This window comes from Perissodus microlepis, chromosome 3 (genome assembly GCF_051167445.1).
Source record: "Perissodus microlepis isolate ML-2025 ecotype Zambia chromosome 3, ASM5116744v1, whole genome shotgun sequence".
NCBI classification, from domain to species: Eukaryota; Metazoa; Chordata; class Actinopteri; order Cichliformes; family Cichlidae; genus Perissodus; species Perissodus microlepis.
Window position 1 is genome coordinate 19,113,363 of NC_140463.1, and position 18,823 is coordinate 19,132,185.

The 18,823-nt window shown below is 39.4% G+C and overlaps 1 protein-coding gene across 2 annotated transcripts; it reads right to left on the bottom strand.

Annotated features, from left to right (window-relative positions):
• Positions 1–12,798: 12,798 nt before the first annotated feature.
• LOC146390367 (tripartite motif-containing protein 16-like) lies at positions 12,799–15,195 on the bottom strand. 2 transcript variants are annotated; one of them, XM_084923421.1, is made up of 2 exons: positions 14,023–15,195; positions 13,139–13,315 (listed from the first exon to the last, which is right to left on the bottom strand). In XM_084923421.1, the coding sequence occupies exons 1-2, from the start codon at positions 14,824–14,826 to the stop codon at positions 13,259–13,261; spliced, it is 861 nt and encodes a 286-aa protein (XP_084779547.1). In that variant the 5' UTR covers positions 14,827–15,195; the 3' UTR covers positions 13,139–13,258. The 2 variants fall into 2 exon arrangements, with proteins under 2 accessions (XP_084779545.1, XP_084779547.1); XM_084923419.1 differs by having other exon boundaries at positions 12,799–15,193.
• Positions 15,196–18,823: the final 3,628 nt, after the last annotated feature.

Below are 18,823 nucleotides of genomic sequence, written 5' to 3' on the forward strand. Positions count from 1 at the left end.
CGTGGCCTTGCTTTCCTGATTACAAAGATACCAGAACATACTGCACGGGAGATTCTCCCTCATCTCACACAGGAGGAGAAAAGCAGGAAGCCAAGGTTGTAACTTAGGCTCACTGAGAGAGAAAGAATGTGGATGTCTACGTTTTTTATGACTTTGTCCACATCTCCCGTCCGGACGCTTGTAATGCTCGAAGTGTTTGTATGGAATAAAGAGAATTGTATTGATTAAAGTGATTGTTGATTGAGCATTAAAACACTGAGTGTTGTTCTTCTTTCAGCCCGAAGATCAAAAGAATTGGACTTTTTAACAGTCATAAATGAAAATTCCAGCACAAACAGTTCACAGAAGCTAAGCAGTCAATTTTAGCAACGCAGTGAGAGCTATTGCAAAAAAAGGTAATAATCAGCTAACCGGTGACATTGAGCTGAAACCATAATCTGTCCTTACTTTACACTTGGTGACAGTGGGAAGGAAAAAGTTGATTTCAAGAGGAACAAACCTCCAGCAGAACTAGGCTCAGGGATGGGCTGACATCTCCCTCGACTGGTTGGGGTGAGTGGGAAAAAGTCTGACACTTGGATAAAGCACTTGGAGCTTGAGACTGCGGATACAAATTTCTAGCTTATGCCCTTTAATATGCTGAGAAATCAGAGCGATGAAAAGCTGGAGAATCATTAGATTTTTACTTTTCAGCTGTCTGTAAATGAACGGCTATGTTTCAAAAGAAACCGTTAACAGCTAAATCAGGATCATTTTACTTTAATGTGCTCTTTAGTGATGTGTCAGTTGCGAACGAAACGTCTCTTAGAGCCGACTCTTTGAAGTGAATGGAGCGATCTGGCTCCTTATTGGGAGCTGTGGTTATTTTCTTTCTTTCTCTCTCCCTCTCTCTCGCACTTTTTTTTGCTTCACTCGTGAGTCTTGCGCTCGTGCTGAGCAGACGGGGGAGGGGCCGTAGTTACACTCACAGTAGCACAGGAACAGAGCAGGAGGGAAGGAGAGAGAAAGAGAGCCAGGGACAACAACAAGAGACAACATTGTCACATTAGAAAGGTTTAGTATAGTGATGGGAATTCCAGCTCTTTTTAGAGAACCGGCTCCTTCGGCTCCCAACCGGCTCTTCAGGTTGTTTTGTTGCTTTAATTAATTTATTATCAACAACAATATAAAATTATGCACAAAAGGAATTACTAATGTTAAAAAAATGTGTTTTTTTTATATATGTTTATATATAAATATATACGGTGGCCCCTAGAGACAAAGCACGTACAAACTCCAGAGTTTCACACGTGTTATAGAGGAGGAAAATCACAGCAGCAACAGCTGAATCTCACAGAAAAACTGCATTTTGAACATCAACACTCAGCTACCAGCTGAAATGAGCCTGCCTGTCCAGATGGAGGCGCTATAAGCTCACTGTTTCCTGGTGTTACATTATTAAAAGAGCGATCATGGTAATGTTTCTTCATTCACCTTCAGCAGCCGTCAGTTCAGACAGTGGGGTTGTGGGAGATGCTTTAATTTTCTGGGCCACGTTCAGACAAAATGTTCTGTGGAGGAAATCAGTGTCAGTGTGAAACAAGCTGCAGCAGCACTGCTGGATCTTTAACAAAAAGCTCAGTGAAATGGAAAATAACAAAATAACAGCCAGCTGAGCTTACCAGAGGCCTCGAGCTCCCATCTCCTCAGGACCTTGTTATAATCAGCAGCCAGATCACAGTGGTAGTTTCCAGAGTCTTCAGCTGTGACTCTGGACACATGAAGTCTGACTCTTCCTCCTCTCAGGGCGTCTCTGTCGATGTGAACCCGTCCTGCAAACTGCTCATGCTGAGACTCAGAGTCCTCCACTCCTCTGATCATTTTATAGAGAATCTTAGTGACACCTGAGTGGAAAACACACATCATGTTGATGAGAGACACGTCAGCTTGGAGCTGACTGTCCCATCTGATGGTGATGTTGTCGTCCTCCTCTGCCTCATAGACACGCTGAGTCCTTTTTGCACCTGCAGAGGAGACACAGGAGTGTCGAGTTATTTAAACAAAACCTCTCATTGTGTTTATTCTGTTCACCTAAAATTACTTCAATGTGAAACTCACAGACAGGAGTCAGACTGAAAAGTAAAAAGATCCAGATCATCGTTACCCTGTGAAGACAAAACACTTTGATTAGAGGAAGAATTTAAAAAATAACATCTGTAACCGGTTTGTTAGTTAATCAGGACATAAAACAGTTAAACCATATTTATTTCTTCTTCTTCTTACAACTGTTATGACTATTATAAAAGGAGCTGTTGATATCAGAGTGGCCTTGCTTGATATGACCTATTAATAACTTTCTTTGAGCTCAGTTTTAACGACCCTGTGTGTGTCCTACCTGTTGTGTGTTCGCGCTCTGTCAGGTGTATCCAGGAAGTCTGCGTTCCTCTCCATGAAAGGGAGCAAACATGCGAGCATGAGGTTTTCCTGCTGAGCTCACTGGATGCATTACAGTCGGACACCGGCCTGGAAAAGAAAAACGAGCCATTATACACTTTTATAGCTAAACATGTGACCGCCAGAGGGCGCTGCTCACAAATAGATAATCGAAAAACTTGTCAAGGTCACGTGTTCAGTATTGTTTAAAAATTCCTTTTTTTAGCTTCACTAAAATGATACTTGAGGGTTTTTTTTAAAAGAAAGACTCAGATTTATTTCCTTTTATATTTTTTATTTATTGATTAAATCATCAGTTAAATGTTTACCAGCTTTTTTATTTGAATAAAAAACATGTTGGTTTCTTTCCTTTATGATACAGGAAAGCCTCAAAGCCTTAAATCTGAGGACATATTTCAATTTTTATCCATATCTGAGAAAATGGATTATCTCATTGCAACATGATTTGTTTCTTTATCTGTAAACAGCGGACAAATCTACAATTTTGATTTTGATTTGATTTTTTTATGCCTTTAATGACGTAATGCTGTGTCCTCGTGGCCTCTGACCGGGGAAAACCACTGAACTATGGAGCCACTTATGTTATTAATGCTGTTTGTGTCTCCTGCCTTTGGTAGCAGGCATTTCTGACTCATGAGATCTCCGTGGATCACATTTATGCTCATTTAATGTGACACGTCGTTATAGTTAATAACGATTTTATAGTTAATAAAAAAAAACACTGGTGATTATTATTAAACCTGGTTTAATAAATAATATAACCTGATTAGTGTCGATAGTGAATACGTCATCATCGGTCACATTTAAACAAACAATAAAAGCACGACGGCAGATGTAAACAATAACAAACAACATAAGCTTTTCTTTTTTGCTTTCTGTAAGTGAGCGGGTTTTTTTTTTTTCGTTTCTCAGACTCAGCTGAAAATGATTCACCGAACAAACATTTGTCAAACCAGGAAGTAGAGCATATAAGCTAATGTGTTTCAACAACTGTGTAAGAGCTAAATAAATATCCTCATAAAGCAGCAACACTGCAGTTCAAACACTGAATATAGTTTTTGTTTATTTGAAAGGTTTAAGTGCTGAACTGTTCTTGTATTTCCAAACAAAACTGACGCAGAAGCAGAGTCAAAACACTGAAACTTTAATACGTTTAATAATAGTTAGATTAATTAATGTGCTTCCTCTCTGATCATCATTCTGTCATCTATAACCTGCTGGACCATTAAAGATCTGGGTCATTAAGAAGTCCAAACATGAAACATGAAGTTTGTTCACGAATGCCTCGTCAAAGGGGTCAAAGGACATCAGCCAAGCTGGTCAGACACAGATGGAGACCGTTCACATTTAACATTTGAGACCACCTTAGAGCAGAGATCCAGGTCACCATCAAACTCCATAACATGTGACTCATGGACAAGAAATCACCATGACGACAAGTGGCTCAGCTGAGTTGTCAGAGTCTCAGGATGAAACGTTTTCAGGGCGAGTCCAGAGTGACAAAGACGCCCTCAGAGAAGGACGAATCAGACTTCAACTGTCCAGACTCAGGACTGATGACTCGGGTCTGTACCTGTGTGAGGTGAACACTGATTATGGCTTCAGTGTTGGAAGATGTCGACTCAACGTCACTGGTGAGTTGAAGGTTTCAGTGAAAGTTATTTAATGAATGTGAGCGACTCAGATGTTTGTGTCTCTGCAGCAGTGAGGGATTGTCCTGAACCTGAGAGAAAACCTGAGACATCAAACACAGAGAGACGAGGAAGGATCGGCCTCTACTGTGGACTGACAGCAGCTCTGCTGCTTCTCATTTATTTACTGTCTGAATAGAAAACAGAATTTCTACTCTTCTAATAATGGATGTCAGGAAACTCAATCAGATCAGTCAGTAGAAACAGTTTGATCAACACTGTAAATTAGACGATTGGTGTTCACTTTAATAACATGGACAGAATAATGAGCTATAATCATAAACTCAATGGAGGAAACTTTCTTCAAGTTTACATTATTTTGAAGGGAAACTTTATCAACCTGTCCCTGATAACATGATGAAATAATCTCTATGATTATGGAAATGAAACAAAATTAGGTCATCAGCCTCACAGAGAACGTGAAGCTGATCTGAGATGTTTGGTTTTATTTGGTTTTCTGTCAGTGATTCAGTTTGCTTTTGAAAGACAGTTTGTAACGAAGTATTCATGCTGATTTGATGATGATGATGATGATGATAATGTATGGATTATAGATGGATTAAAATGCTGCACATCGTTTATGTAACTGACTCATTAATATTTTGGAGTTCAAACATTTCACTTGATAAGAAATTCAGCAGCCAGCAGCAGAAAATTCTGTTATAACAACAGCAGTGAGACTATAAATTTGTTGAACCAGTCGGACAGCGTAGGCGTGTCAGTGCAAGTAAAATCACAGTACAGTAAGTGCCTTTAAGATAACAGAACCTTTATTAGTCCCGCACGTGGGAAATTGTTGTTGTTGTTTTTTGCCATCAGAATTATTGTCTAAAGGCAAAGAAAGATGCCCAACGGACTGACTTTACCAAATGGACCATCCCAGCCTTGCCGTATTGGATTCACTTTTTATTGTTTATTTCATTTTATTTTCACTTTGCTAAATATGGGACAGACTTGACTGGGGGAAAGAAAGAGGGAAAGAAAAACAGCGGGGAAGAGGAACGGTGATAAAGGGCAATAAACAAAAACCAACAAAACAAACAGACAAAAAATACATGTATCAATCACATGGATCACCTGTTGAGAAAGAAAAAAGAGAAAACAAGCAAAAAAAAAGACAGAAATATAGCAAAACATCATCGTGATGACCTATGTGAATATAACAGTAAATACTAACTATTAAATATTATTGTGCAGCACGTAAGATCGACAGCGCACAGTGTGCTTCGAGGTAGCAGCCAAAAAGGGTGTAGTTTGTGTGTGTGAGCACCCGTGTGTACACCTGTGAGCATGAGCGCGCTTGTATTTAACAGGTTCCTTCATGTAATGATCTGCTAGAGGGTGTGGGGGCCACAGCCGCGTCCTCCAGGGCATGAAGCAGGTATGGAGGAGATCCAGGCTCCAGACATCCAGAGGCCCTCAGAGCACAAGAGACCAAGGAAGACCAACAGAGGGGCAGCCGAGCCACTATCCCAGAAAGTGGACAGTGCAAAGTTACATAGCAAAACATTAGAAAAACTCTGGAACAGGATAAGAATAAGATACTGTACACAGTAGAATAGAATAAAATTAAATACTATAAACAATAGAATAAAATAGAATACAAATACTATATACAATAGAGTAAAATACAACTTTGTCAGATATTATTCTTGATGTTGATAATTTGATGTTAATAAATTATTAACATCAAATTATCAACATCAAGAGAAAAACAAGTAAGTGAGCTGCAGAATAAACCACACAGTGATGATAGCAGGTTTGTAAGGACTTCTGAGTCCTGGAGTCTCTACTGTCATGATGATGTTGGTTACTATGGAGACCATGATTACATAGCAAGAGCCATCCCTCTTCTCCCCTCAGCGCTCTCTCACAAAGTAGCAGTGTATGTGGACTGTTCTGCAGGGATTGTGTCCTCCTACAGTGTCTCCTCTGACAAACTGATCCACCTGCACACCTTCAACACCACCTTCACTGAACCTGTATATGGCCTTCAGATCTTGTCCAGTATAATTCAAGGCCTTGTTGAAAACATAATGATAGAAACTGTCTGGTGTGAAGACGAGGAGAGTGCCAGGGTCACAGGTCATAGAACTAGTAAACACATTTGAAGGGAGTAAGTGAACATCCATATTCAGCCCGTTACACAATTCCTCCATAACCAGGAATACATAATTGTTTGTTTACTCTTGGTTAGCATAGTTAACTAAGAGTAAACTACGTATTAACAGCTGTTTTTGTTCCCGGTTAAACTGTTTCCTGCTGAATGAAAATATTTTTAATGTTAGGTTTAATCCAGAGTCAGCTAATCTCAGCCAAACCGATTTTCTCAGGAACAAATAAAACACTGTTAACATTAGTGGTGTGCAGATCGATGTTGAAATATCGATTCTTTTGATACCAGTAATTTATGTTCTAGAATTGATTCTCATATTAAAATATCAACATTTTAGTACTTTGGGGTAAATTTGTAGTTTTTAATTAATCAGAACACAGTGGAAAGAAACTGTATCATTCGGATCGTCTAAATTGGAAGGAACTACTTCCTCTTACGCCTTTCATAGTCATATGCGTATTTTACCTCCACAAACAGCCAAGAAACTGTTTGCGATACATGTGGCACGACAGTGAGTTGTTGTGGCAACACCACTAACCTTGTCGTAGAAAATGATGAGCTTATGTTGAGGCGAACTGAAGAGGAGGAGAGGGACAGGTGCTGCTAGGGCGAGACAGACGTCTCTCGCGGAGTCGCTTGAGGTTTTTTTATTTCTATATGATAATTCTGCATCATTAAGCAATAAGAACAAGTAGTCTGATGTCTTGTAATCATTATGAAGCTATATTATTATATTATTATTACAATTACATAATACAATTATATATTGGATTTTGAAATACAATGAAACATTACGTGTTTGTACAGAGTGTCAGTTATGGATCAGTATCGTCGATACCACCCTGAATTTTACTTGGTATCGTATCGGAAAGGAAATCAGTGTTTAAAACACTGTTTGAAATGTTAATGTTTGAAATAAAACATTAACATTTCAAAGTTATCTAAGAGACGTATATATCATATTTAACTTGAGTAATGAAAGACCGCGGGGGGTTTGAATCCGCTCTTCTCGCCGGGCTCCAGTGATCCTTGACCTCTTGGTTTGCTATCAAGCTGGTGGGTAACAGACGTCTTCGAAAACATCAGAGCACTTTTGGAAATATCCTGATAAATCAAGCAGATATTTAAAGTTTACAGAGATACATTCTTGCCCGAAAATAAAGTTTTGTGACCCAGAAAGAGTAATATTTAATATTTAAAAGTGTTTAGCCGCGCTCCTCCACCATTGCTGCATTTGAGTTTTGGACGAAATGTATTCTGGGATATTTAGCTGCACCAAAAACACAAAAAAATCACCACCAATGCATGCTCGATAAAACAGGCGGAGCGAGAACACATCCGGGAATTTTTTTGCGTTCTCAGCTTGATGCGTGCTTTGAATTGGAACAGTACTTGGTCTCCGATTGATGACGTATTACGAGTACACGAGAACACAAGTACGCATATTGAGACGGGGCCAATACTTCCAGGTTTTTCACTCACTTGATGTATCAGGATTACTCCACGTTCAGAATGGCTGACAAGTTAATGTCACATGATAAGCAGTCACATGTCTACAAAACCTCAACAGAGACAGTTTAAGAATTAAATCCATCCTGCTGTGAAAGCACATTTCACTGCACCTTCACTCCTCCCAGTCCACTTGTGACAGCCTGATTGCTCTTCACCGAATATGGTACAAACACAAAACTCATCGTCACGCCCCCAAGTCCTCTGACACTGGAGCGGCCAAACACACTATTTCTGGTTTCCACTTTCAAGCAAAAATATCTTGTGTTAAGGAAGCAGATCTCAGGACTCTGATGTTAATATTCCTCTACATGCAGTGTTGATCAAAAGAACCAATAATCAGTTTTCTCAGTTTACAGGATTCTCTTTGTTCTCATTATGATGGTCAGGAGGTCCTAACAGGATATGATGTTATTCATAGTGATGTCAGAAACAGTAAAGCTTTAAACTTGGATTCAATAGATTTATTTCAGTGCCTTCATTACTAATGCAACTTAACTCATCTAATAATGGAGTCAGAAAACTTCCTCAGATCAGTCAGTGGAAACCATTTGATCAACAATGTGAATGAGACTTTTGGAGTTCACTGTAACCCTTGTGTTGTCCTCGGGCCACAAATGGTCTCTAGGTGAATGTTAAACAAGTATATGGGAATCCCGAGGACAACACATGATGGACAAAATAAAGAGACATGATCCAAGAAATCACGAACTTCATGCAAGTCTGTTCATTCATGAGCTATAATCATAAACTCGATGAAGGAAACAGTTTTTCAAGTTTACATTATTTTGAAGGTAAACAGACTGTCGCTGATAATGAAACACAATGAAACCATCGACCTCACAGCAACGTGAAGCTGATTTGAGATGTTTAGCTTTATTTCATTTCCTGTGATTCAGTTTTTTACTGAATGGCAGTTTGTAATGAAGTATTCACGTTGATTTTATAATGATGATTATGTATGATAAGCTCTGATTAAGCTATAGCGTAGAACAGGAGGTGATGCTTTTCCTTTCTTACAGAATCAGTGGTGTTTGTGTTCTTCGATCCACAGTGATCTGCTGCTTTATTGTCTGATCTCATACAAACTCTCAGAGTGTAGCTGTGAGTTCAGACCCTCAGGATTCATTTAGAGACTTAAACTTTGTACTTGAAGCTTTAATGTTTTGATTGATAAGTTGAAATTGTGTTATGAACAAATGTTATTTTTCTATTTATCTATTTAAAAATAATTAATAATAGTACATGTAAACATATTTTATGGATTTATAAATGTACATTTTAAAAGCAAAACACAGCAGTGTTTGAGTCTTAAGAAGTGAAACACAACACTGACTCACACACTTGTAATCATAACTCAACGTGTCATAAATTTTTCCTGTGCGCTGCAGTTTCTTCTGTTTCATAGTTTCTACATTATTGCTGCTCCAGCTCAGCACACACCTCTGAATGACAGGAGGCAACATGACGTTTAGAGGATACTGGTGACTTATGAAAGTAGACTGGTAATAATCATTTTCTGATATTTGATACTGACTCTGCTGACTGTTGGTCTGTGTAGATCAGCAGAAATGTTTCATATAAATGTGAATTTTCAGAGTAAAACAGACCAAAGAAAACAGTCGGACACTTTCTGTTTGAAAGTTTATTAGGACATTTTTAGTTTGATGTTTCAATTCAAATGTTTTTGTTCTAAAACTCAGAGACTCAGAGAGAAAATGTGAATTTAAAAGTAAAACTCTGAACATAACCTGCTCCTAACAGTTTTTTTCTCTTATTCTGATGTGTTGTTAGTGTAATTGCTTTTAATGAATGTGAGAAACCCAGATGTGTTTGTGTCTCTGCAGTAGAGAGACGAGGAAGGATCGGCCTCTACTGTGGACTGACAGCAGCTCTGCTTGTAAAATTGTTTGCTGCAAACAGGAAAATCAAATCAAATAATAATAAAAATATTATTACACATATATTATGAATATTAATTATTAATACACTGTGATATTTTGATGTTTATTGTTATCTCAGACCTTGAAAGTTACAGGTGTTTTAGGCTGAGCCTGTGGAGCAGGATTAGAGCTGTCGCTGGTTTTGGGTTAGTGACAGTTCAACAGGTGCCTGTGAAGTTGTTCAAATTAGATCTACTTTAATAATCTGCTTAAACTGGAACCCAAAGTGGGAACTCTTCCTGGGTTTAATGTTAAACTTAAATGTTTTCACTCAAAACCACAAAAACTAAAACACTGTGCTTAAAACTGTGCTTTTCCGAGATCATTTGGAGAAATTAAAAAAAAGCCAAAAAACAAAAACGAATATTTTCTGTGCTCTGTCTCATTCCCCATGACCAGGCCATATATATAAAATAAGAAGAACCTGAGGTGTAAACAGGAACCAACAAAGTTTGTGCTAAGTTCAAGCATTTTAGCCAGTTTAACTGTGGCAGGTTGCACTCTGTTACCATTTACGTTTACCAGCTGAGGCGCAGAAAAGAGCACAGACTGGGAAACTGTCGGACCAACACAGGAAGTGTCAGATGCAGAAGTTTTACTGTGTCCAGGGCTGGCTGGGCAACACCGGAAATGTGAAAAGACAAAACAGGTTGGAACACAAACCAGTCACTAGAAAGAGCATCGGCTACAGAACACAAAGTCTTTGACTGTTTGTGCTCCTCAGCACGCACTGTTTTATTTACAGCTGTTGATGGTGTGTGGCTGGGCTCAGGCTGGGAAACCTCAGAATCAACAGGCTGAGGAGTAAAACAGTCCAGCGGGGATACAGTGCCAGTAACAGCGTGTAGGTGAGTCTGGGGTGGAATAACAGTCCTTTGTTCAGCTCAACAGCTGGAAAATCCTTATTGGCTAACTCAGAGAAAACACTGCGAGCATTACCAGAGTCTGACGGCTCAGGAACACAAAGATCACTAACGAGGACAACCGGCGAATAACTTGACACCGAGGGGTCACTCTGAATAATGTCTGTAGAGTTCAAACACACAGTAACAGAGTTTTCTGATTCAGGAGACACAGAGTCCACGGAAGACGAAACAGTGTTACTCACAGTGGTAGATCTGTCATGAAGTCCAGGATCAGAAAGCTCGAGCTGAGCGTGTGAAACACAGTCACTCTCTCCCACGGTTGCAGTCTGCTCAGCTGTACTGGAGCGACGGCGGCGTGAACGCCGTTTTCGGCCAATCTGACAATGTCTGATGTTTTGACAAACACCGGTTCAGGAAGCGCTCCTCTCCTGTTCAGGTGGAGTAGTTTAGTGGACCCGGTTTGTATAAACTGCAGTTTCCTGTTCTTTGAATTTAAATTGTTGTTCTGCTAAATGCAGTTTGTCAGTCTGAAGATATTGTAGCTGCTGCTGAGGGATATCCTGCTGTTTTGTTCTCAGTTTGTTTTCCTGTTTTGTGCCTCTCGTTTGTTCTCGGTTGTGTTGCTGTAGTTCTTTTTGCTGCTGTGTGCATTGGTTTGTGTCCTCTGCATTCAGTGTGGTTTTGTGCAGTTCTGTCACTTGAGCAGTGACCATGTTCGATGTCTTAAATGGAGCCTTAATAATTTAAAGTGAGTGTGTGTGTACCTGTTTGAGGTGGGGTTAACTGTGTATTGCTTTTCTTTGATGAAGCATTGTTTAATTTGCGTGTCTTGAAAAGTTGTGAGGTTAATGCGTTGTTGTTGCACGATTTTGCTCATGTAAAGTTTGAGGTATTTGTGGCAGGGTGTGGTTTGTGGCTGCAGGGGAGGAGCAGCGGGTTCAGGGTTGTGGTGTCAGTGAATGCTGCTTTTTTCAGCCGGCAAACATCATCTAATCATTCTTCCCTGTTTCAGTAGCACCCCGGACTGATCCAGGACCGGATTCCCTTCACGATTGAGTGCACGTTCAAAAGTGCCTGAGTTGATCTATTTTTTATTTATTTATTTATTTATTCGATGGATCCGCCTTCCTTTTTTGTGTTGACCATTCTCACCTGCTCGTAAGCCTCAGTCCTGAACTCCTCTTGCCTGTATGGTTGAATTTGTAGGTTTTTTTTAGGTTTTTTTAAAAGTTGCTTTCTCTGTCTGAATAATAAATCTTGGAAGCACATCTCCTGCCTCATTTTAGTGTAAAGAACCTTTGTTCAAAGCGATAAACTGTTGGCAGATCCACTTTACAACGGTAAAGTAAAAATATAACTCAATTCCAGTACAACAAATTCAACATTCATATAAAAAAATCCAACCCTGCAGGGATCAAACATCTGATCAAACACCAGGGTTGGACACAGACTTTCTAATCTGACATCACAAAGTTATTCTGAAGCTGTAAATCTAATTAAAAACTCCCCAAAACTACTATGAGAAAACCCTTAAAAGGTTCAGTGATAGAAGAAAAATCCTTTACATATAAAATCAACAGAGGTTCCTGATAAATAGAATAATAAACAGAGAATAGCTGAACAGTTTCTGTGACACAGACGTAAAAATGTATAAATGCTCCTTGATTTTCATTTCTATCCATCATCTTGAACACTGACTATAAATGTGTTCACTTCATTATTGTGTGATTTGGTTTCTTCACGTGTCTCCTTCAGTGCAAATAAAGGACTGTTAGAGTGTGTGCTGTGTGTTTTTCTGAAGCATGACAATCCTTTCCAACAAGTATTTCCAGCTGTTTGTCTCCACTCTGCACTTTAGTCTTTCTTCCTGTCATGTCTGTGTTTGTCCACCAGGTGTCTCCCTCAGCTCCTTTTCTCCAAATCAGAAGCATCAGATTTGTGGAGACGCTCTGCCTGCCAGACACAGCTCAGGGCAAAGAAACATATCTATCCTCCACAATATACAGGCCTGTATCATTTAGTGTCTGTATTTAAATGTATAAATGATCAAGTGTGATCAAACTTAAATCTGAAAAATTATATTAAATGTCAAACATTAAGTATTAAATTTTTGTTACATTTTAAAAGTTCAAACCTCAAAGACATTAAGTTTACAGTCATATATGATCAAGAAAATCAACAATCTTCACATTTCAGAAACTGGAACCAGCTTTAAATGTGACTAAAATAACGATAAAACAATCAATTCTCTAATCATTGACTAACTGATGAATCACTGCAGCTCCAATATATTGTTGCATTTGACAACCCACTACAGCAACTACAGAATAAAACCACTAACCAGACTGATGACAGATTTCAAACATGCTGAATATGAAGAGTAGTATCATTTAAACTCACATGATTATCAGCCATAAGAACAAATTCAGATTTATATTGATGTAAGGTATATAAATGTAAGTACAGTTTGAATCAGTGCAATATTATTTTCACACATCAATGGACCACTGAACTTCTCAGCTTCTAAAATGTAAAGCCTCATTTAGAAACTACACAAGTACATATAATGGTCAGGGATCAACATGAACCTGTCTTCTCTGTTTGACTTTGATCAACTCTGCAGTGACTCCATAAACCCAAAGTCCAGCATAGAGCGGCTGAGTGAATGTGGTCTGGACTCTGTGGAGGAGAGTCATGGTTTCAGAGACGCTGTAGAAAGACAGAATACCTGCTCTGTGATCCAGGTACACTCCTACTCTGGAGGGCCGAGGACCTGAGAGGACAGTGTGGACATTGTTGTGAAGAAATTTAAAACTGCCTGAGTACCAATATAATGCCCAAGATTTGTTATTGTATCCAAATCCACATTCATTGCATTCCGTCCCTGCTCTGCTGATATTCTTGTATGCGACTGCTACACAAACTCTTTCCCCTCTCCACTCCACCTCCCAGTAACAACGTCCAGTAAGACTCTCTCTACTCAAGACCTGATGATTTTGAGTGAATCTGTCTGGATGATCAGAATAAGACTGTTGTTGGTTCATAGATGTTACTTTTCTGTTCCCCTCAGATAATAACAGATGTGTGTTTGCTGTGTTTGGATCCAGTGTGATTTCATGTGAATATTTTAAGAATCCAGCTCTGGTCTTTGGCTCTGCTGGTGACAGTAAAACATCCACTTCAGTGACTGTCAGTGAGATGTTTGTCCATTCCTCTCTCAGAATATCCTGTAGTTTATCTCTGGTCTCTGACACAGCTGCTGTCACATCCTCAAAGTAGCTCAGAGGACGAATATTGATGCTGGATGAGTGTGTAGACTCACTGAGTGCTGACAGTGAGGGGTAGTTGTGTAGAAACTGGTTGTGATCCTCTGTGTGTGAGAGCTGCTCCAGCTCGCCGTCTTTCCTCTTCAGCTCAGCGATCTCCTGCTCCAGCTTCTCCTGAAGCTCTTTGACTCGACTCACTTCAGTTTCCTGCTGGGATCTGACCTGCTGCTTCACATCAGAGCTTCTTTTCTGGAGGAGACGGATCAGCTCAGTGAACATCTTCTCACTGTCCTCCACTGCTTTATCAGCAGAGCCATTGATGGCCTCCACCTCCTGTTGAAGCAGCTTCACATCTTTCTCTCGCTCCTGGATTCTCTGCTGGATGTTGAGTCGTCTCACCTCGAGCTCCTTCTGCTTCTCAGTCCTTTCTGCTGCAGCTGGGACTGTTTCATGGCCTTTATGTTCATCCATTGTGCAGAGATAACAGATACTCTGCTGATCAGTACGACAGAAAATCTTCATCACCTCATCATGACGAGAGCAGATGTTCTCCTGGAGCTTCTTGGAGGGGGCCACCAGCTTGTGTTTCTTTAATGGAGCCACATCATAGTGAGGTTGGAGGTGTTTCTCACAGTAAGAGGCCAGACAGAATAAACAGGACTTGATGGCTTTCAGCCTCCTCCCAGTGCAGAAATCACAGGCCACATCTTCAGGTCCAGCATAGCAGTGATCAGCTGGAGCAGCTTGGAGTCCAGTCTTCTTCAGCTGCTCCACTAAAGCTGCTAACATGGTGTTTTTCTCCAGGACAGGCCTCGGTGTGAAAGTCTTCCTGCACTGAGGGCAGCTGTGGATTCCCTTCCTGTCCTCTTCATCCCAGAAACCTTTAATACAGTTCCTGCAGTAGCTGTGTCCACAGGCTGTAGTCACCGGATCCTTCAGTAGATCCAAACAGATGGAACAAGAGAAGGTTTCTCGGTCCAGCTGAACTCCTTTCTGTGCCATTTCTCCTCTCAGTGTCAGTGACTGTGTGAGTTTCTCTTCCTTATAACTGAAACTAGTCTGAGCTCTGATCTCAACAACATGTTTCTGCAGTGAATGGAGCCTGTCAGCTCTTACACGTCACCACATGTTGGTTACACCCATCTTCAAAGTGCAGATCTGAAGGGGAGGGAACGAGGAAACACGTGGACAGAGAGGAGGTGCTGTGTTTAAGAGCAGGAAGAAGAGGGAGGGTTATCAGGCTGTGCTTCACTCCAGGAAGAGGAGCAGTTTGAGAGCGATACTGTGTGTTTAACCCTTTTTATTTACTGCTCACATCAACTTTTAAGCTTGTTAACACTTTCTTCTATATAAATAAACTTCAGTTTAGAAATGTCAGAGTTCTCACTGAAGTTAACAAACAGTCCTTCAGTTTCAGTCAATGCAGGAGGAAAATGATCCTAAACATACAGATAAAGCAGCCACTGACATGATGCTTATGTTGCATTTAAGTTTATGTTTATTTTAAATTGTTTCGCTCCCTCAAACACCATCAAAGGTGAGAGGGTGCAGCAGGTGTAGTAGTTGATATATGAGGCAGTAAACAAATTAAATGGTTTTCAAACACATTCATCTCCATAAAAATGTGATAAGTGTTTTGCAGGAATAATAAAAAGAAACTCTGATCCTTCTTTAAAAGTATTTTTCTGTTATCATGGTTGAGCTGATCACAACTTCTACAATCATCTTGAGCAGGGACGTGGCTAAATACAGGTATGTGAGAACCAGTCAATATTAGCCCTTTATTGACCAAGTATCATACAGGCTGCCTGGACTTATTTGGTATTTTTGGCCAGAAATCATACTATAAGTGAATGTTTTTGCCCCTTTCTTCAGAATAACCTCAGCTTTTTCTGGCAGTCATTTTACATTATTGTACTGTTATGACAATGGAACAACAGTTTAAAGTGGAAAAAAATGGACTATTTTTTCAGATTTTAAAGTTAAGTGGAAACTGATATTCAGCAGGAACAAAACGTAACACGACATCAACTTCAAATATGAACTAAAATAAATATGTACAAAAAAGTTTTTGAGCCTAGGCCACTCAGGTTTTTAAATCTCCAGGCATTGCCACTTCCCCACACCTGCTTCTCTGCTCATCCCATGATATAACTAAGGGAAGTTGACTTTTTTCAGACAGAAGAAGCTTGTGAACGGTTTATGCTATCGTAATACACCAAGCCCGTGATTCTCAGAAAACAATATTTCTTATAAATCAGCAGTATAATGCATCATAAAACAATATCATCCATTCACAATAAATCAGCAGTATAATGTAATACAAATCAGTTTAATAAATGTAATAGTTATCCCCTTCTTCTAATTCAGGAGAATAATGCAAACTAAAACTACATAATAATTTCACAATCTTTAATTAGGGGCATAAGATAATATTATAATCTGACATTATTAAGAGTTTATTTTTATGATTGTGAAATTACAATATATGAAATATCAGATTTTCATCTGCATTTGGGAATCCTCACCTTCAATGCCATTTTTTATTTGGTTTGGTTTCCTGTGTATTAAGTCGTGCAGCCACCAGGTGTCGCTTCTTTGTCCTTTCTTTTCAGCTAAATTCCATTTAAAGTGGAAATTTAAGCAGCTCCAGGTGCTGCCAGCTACTTTAGAGTCTTTTTTTTTTTTCTCGTCTAACTTTATCGACTCCATGTGGATATGAGCATGAGCTTTGAATTTTAACACTGAAAGAAACTTTTAGTGAACGTGGGCCCAGATGAAAAGGTGCTTAAATTAAATTTCAATCTTACCAAATAATTTTCACATTAATCACCAAAACTGCACAATAGCAAAGAAAGCGCACCATCATAAAAATTAACATTACATACTTCACTCTGACTTTGATCTGAATTCATTTATAGTTTACTGAAACAACTCACCAGTGATATTAAGCTGACATCTTCCAACACTGAAGCCATAATCCGTGTCCACCTCACACAGGTACAGACCCGAGTCATCAGTCCTGAGTCTGGACAGTTGAAGTCTGATTCGTCCTTCTCTGAGGGCGTCTTTGTCACTCTGGACTCGTCCTGAAAACTTTTCATCCTGAGACTCTGACACCTCAACACCTTCATGAACCTGATACAGGACTGAGACTTTATCACTGATGAAGAGTTCACAGAGGATGTTGAGAGTTTTGTTGGATCTCTCAGGATGGGTGGTGAACGTCCACTCCAGTGTGATGTTGTGGTTCTCCTCTGCCTGATAGCAGGTCTGTGTCACATTGACTACAAATGATCCTGTTGAGGAGACAGAGAGGGAAAGAGAGGAGCAGACACACTGAGAACTGGAACAAATCTGTTGTTGAGCTTTATTTGGAGTTCATAAAGTGAAGCTGTAAACTAACCAGAGACACATGAGGTGAGGATGATCATCTTTTCCATGTGAGAGGAGACAGAGATGAAGAGTCATCAACACATGAGGTCAGGGCTTTAACCAGAGCTTAGAAATAAGTGACATCCATAATATTTTCTTCTAATCATAGATTTAATTATATGAGATAAAGTTCACTGATCACATGTATCTAAACAACGAGTAAAACATGTGAGTTCAGTTACATGCTTTGATGTCTACCTGCTTTATGTACAAATATTAAAGTCATCTGTCTACAGCTCTGATCCTCTCTTTATCCAGTGTTATTATAATTAATAAAGGGAAGGAACAGGAGCAGAGCGGTTATCTTCAAGTGGAGATGTGAATGAGTCAGTGACTATAAGAGGAATGCAGAGTTTCCACAGTTATTTAGTTCAATTTCAAAATTAGAGCTGCATAAATTTTTTTTAATTCATTAAAGTATAAACCAACAGATACCGACAGATTTAAGGTGGAATCGTTTCTTCGTGTTACTTCATGCAGAACTGAGCTCATTAATTACTTGACACTAACTTAGTGAGCAGCGCAAATTAGCACAATAGACAGAATCACAAAAACCCGCAGATGGCCCAACATTGCACTCATTTAACGGATTTATCTGAACAAACATGTTTAGACGTCATTTCAGTGACGAGCTAAAACTGCGCATATTAGCGGCTCAAACATGGGCAGAGCTGATGAGGGAGCAAGAATCTAACAACGTGAAGTTCAGAGGCAGCCGAAGGAGAATCAGTATTCTGATATAAGGATGAAGTCCACTCACAGAGGTTTATGGAGGCTGCAGTCTTGCTGAAACACACGTTTGTTCACTTCTGGAAATGAAACTGGCTGCCTGTGGGAGGGAGGGAGACTGAAAAGACAGATTTCAGATATGATATGAGGTGCTATAGTTTGTAATAAAACTGCTCTTCCCTGGATAAATTCTGCCTCCATCCCACTTGTCAGATATATTTCTAAGACTGACTGTAGATATCAAAGCGCATAAGAAAGAAAGACAGAGAGACAGCGGACAACTATCTTTGGCCACCTGCTTAATCTTGTGCAGAGCTCCACTTAAGTATTTCTCCGGCAGCGTCCATCAACATTAGTTCTTTATGGGGACTTCACAATGAAATGGAATTTACACTAAATTCATAAACTTTTTGATTTTACACATTCAGTTTTATATTTTATCTTTGTTGTAAGATGTGTGAATGCTGCTTGTCATTTTTGTGTACACTGATTTGCAGATGTGACTTAGGTTTTCCCAGTGAGCCGTGATTCAAAGAGATAATTATTTTAATCTCCTGTCTCTATAACACCACAATGAATGGAAATTAAAAAAAAAAAAACATCTAAAAGATTTTCTATCACTATCATTGGAATCACTGATATGTTATTTGTCAATTTTAATTTATCACCAGGATAAATATATGGTTGGTTGTGAATAGCCTGTATTAGGATAGAGAATCTAGGCCTTCTGGGGTCCAAAGTGGCCCAGGATTGCATCGTGTTCCATCTAGGGTTATGATAGTTTACTGAATTACAACTAAAATCTTACAATAAATGATTTTAAAAGTAAAAAGAC

What these genes read in the sequence shown, in the direction of transcription:
- LOC146390367 (XM_084923419.1), bottom strand. Translation starts at nt 14,826, where the DNA reads ATGGCACAGAAAGGAGTTCAGCTGGACCGAGAAACCTTCTCTTGTTCC.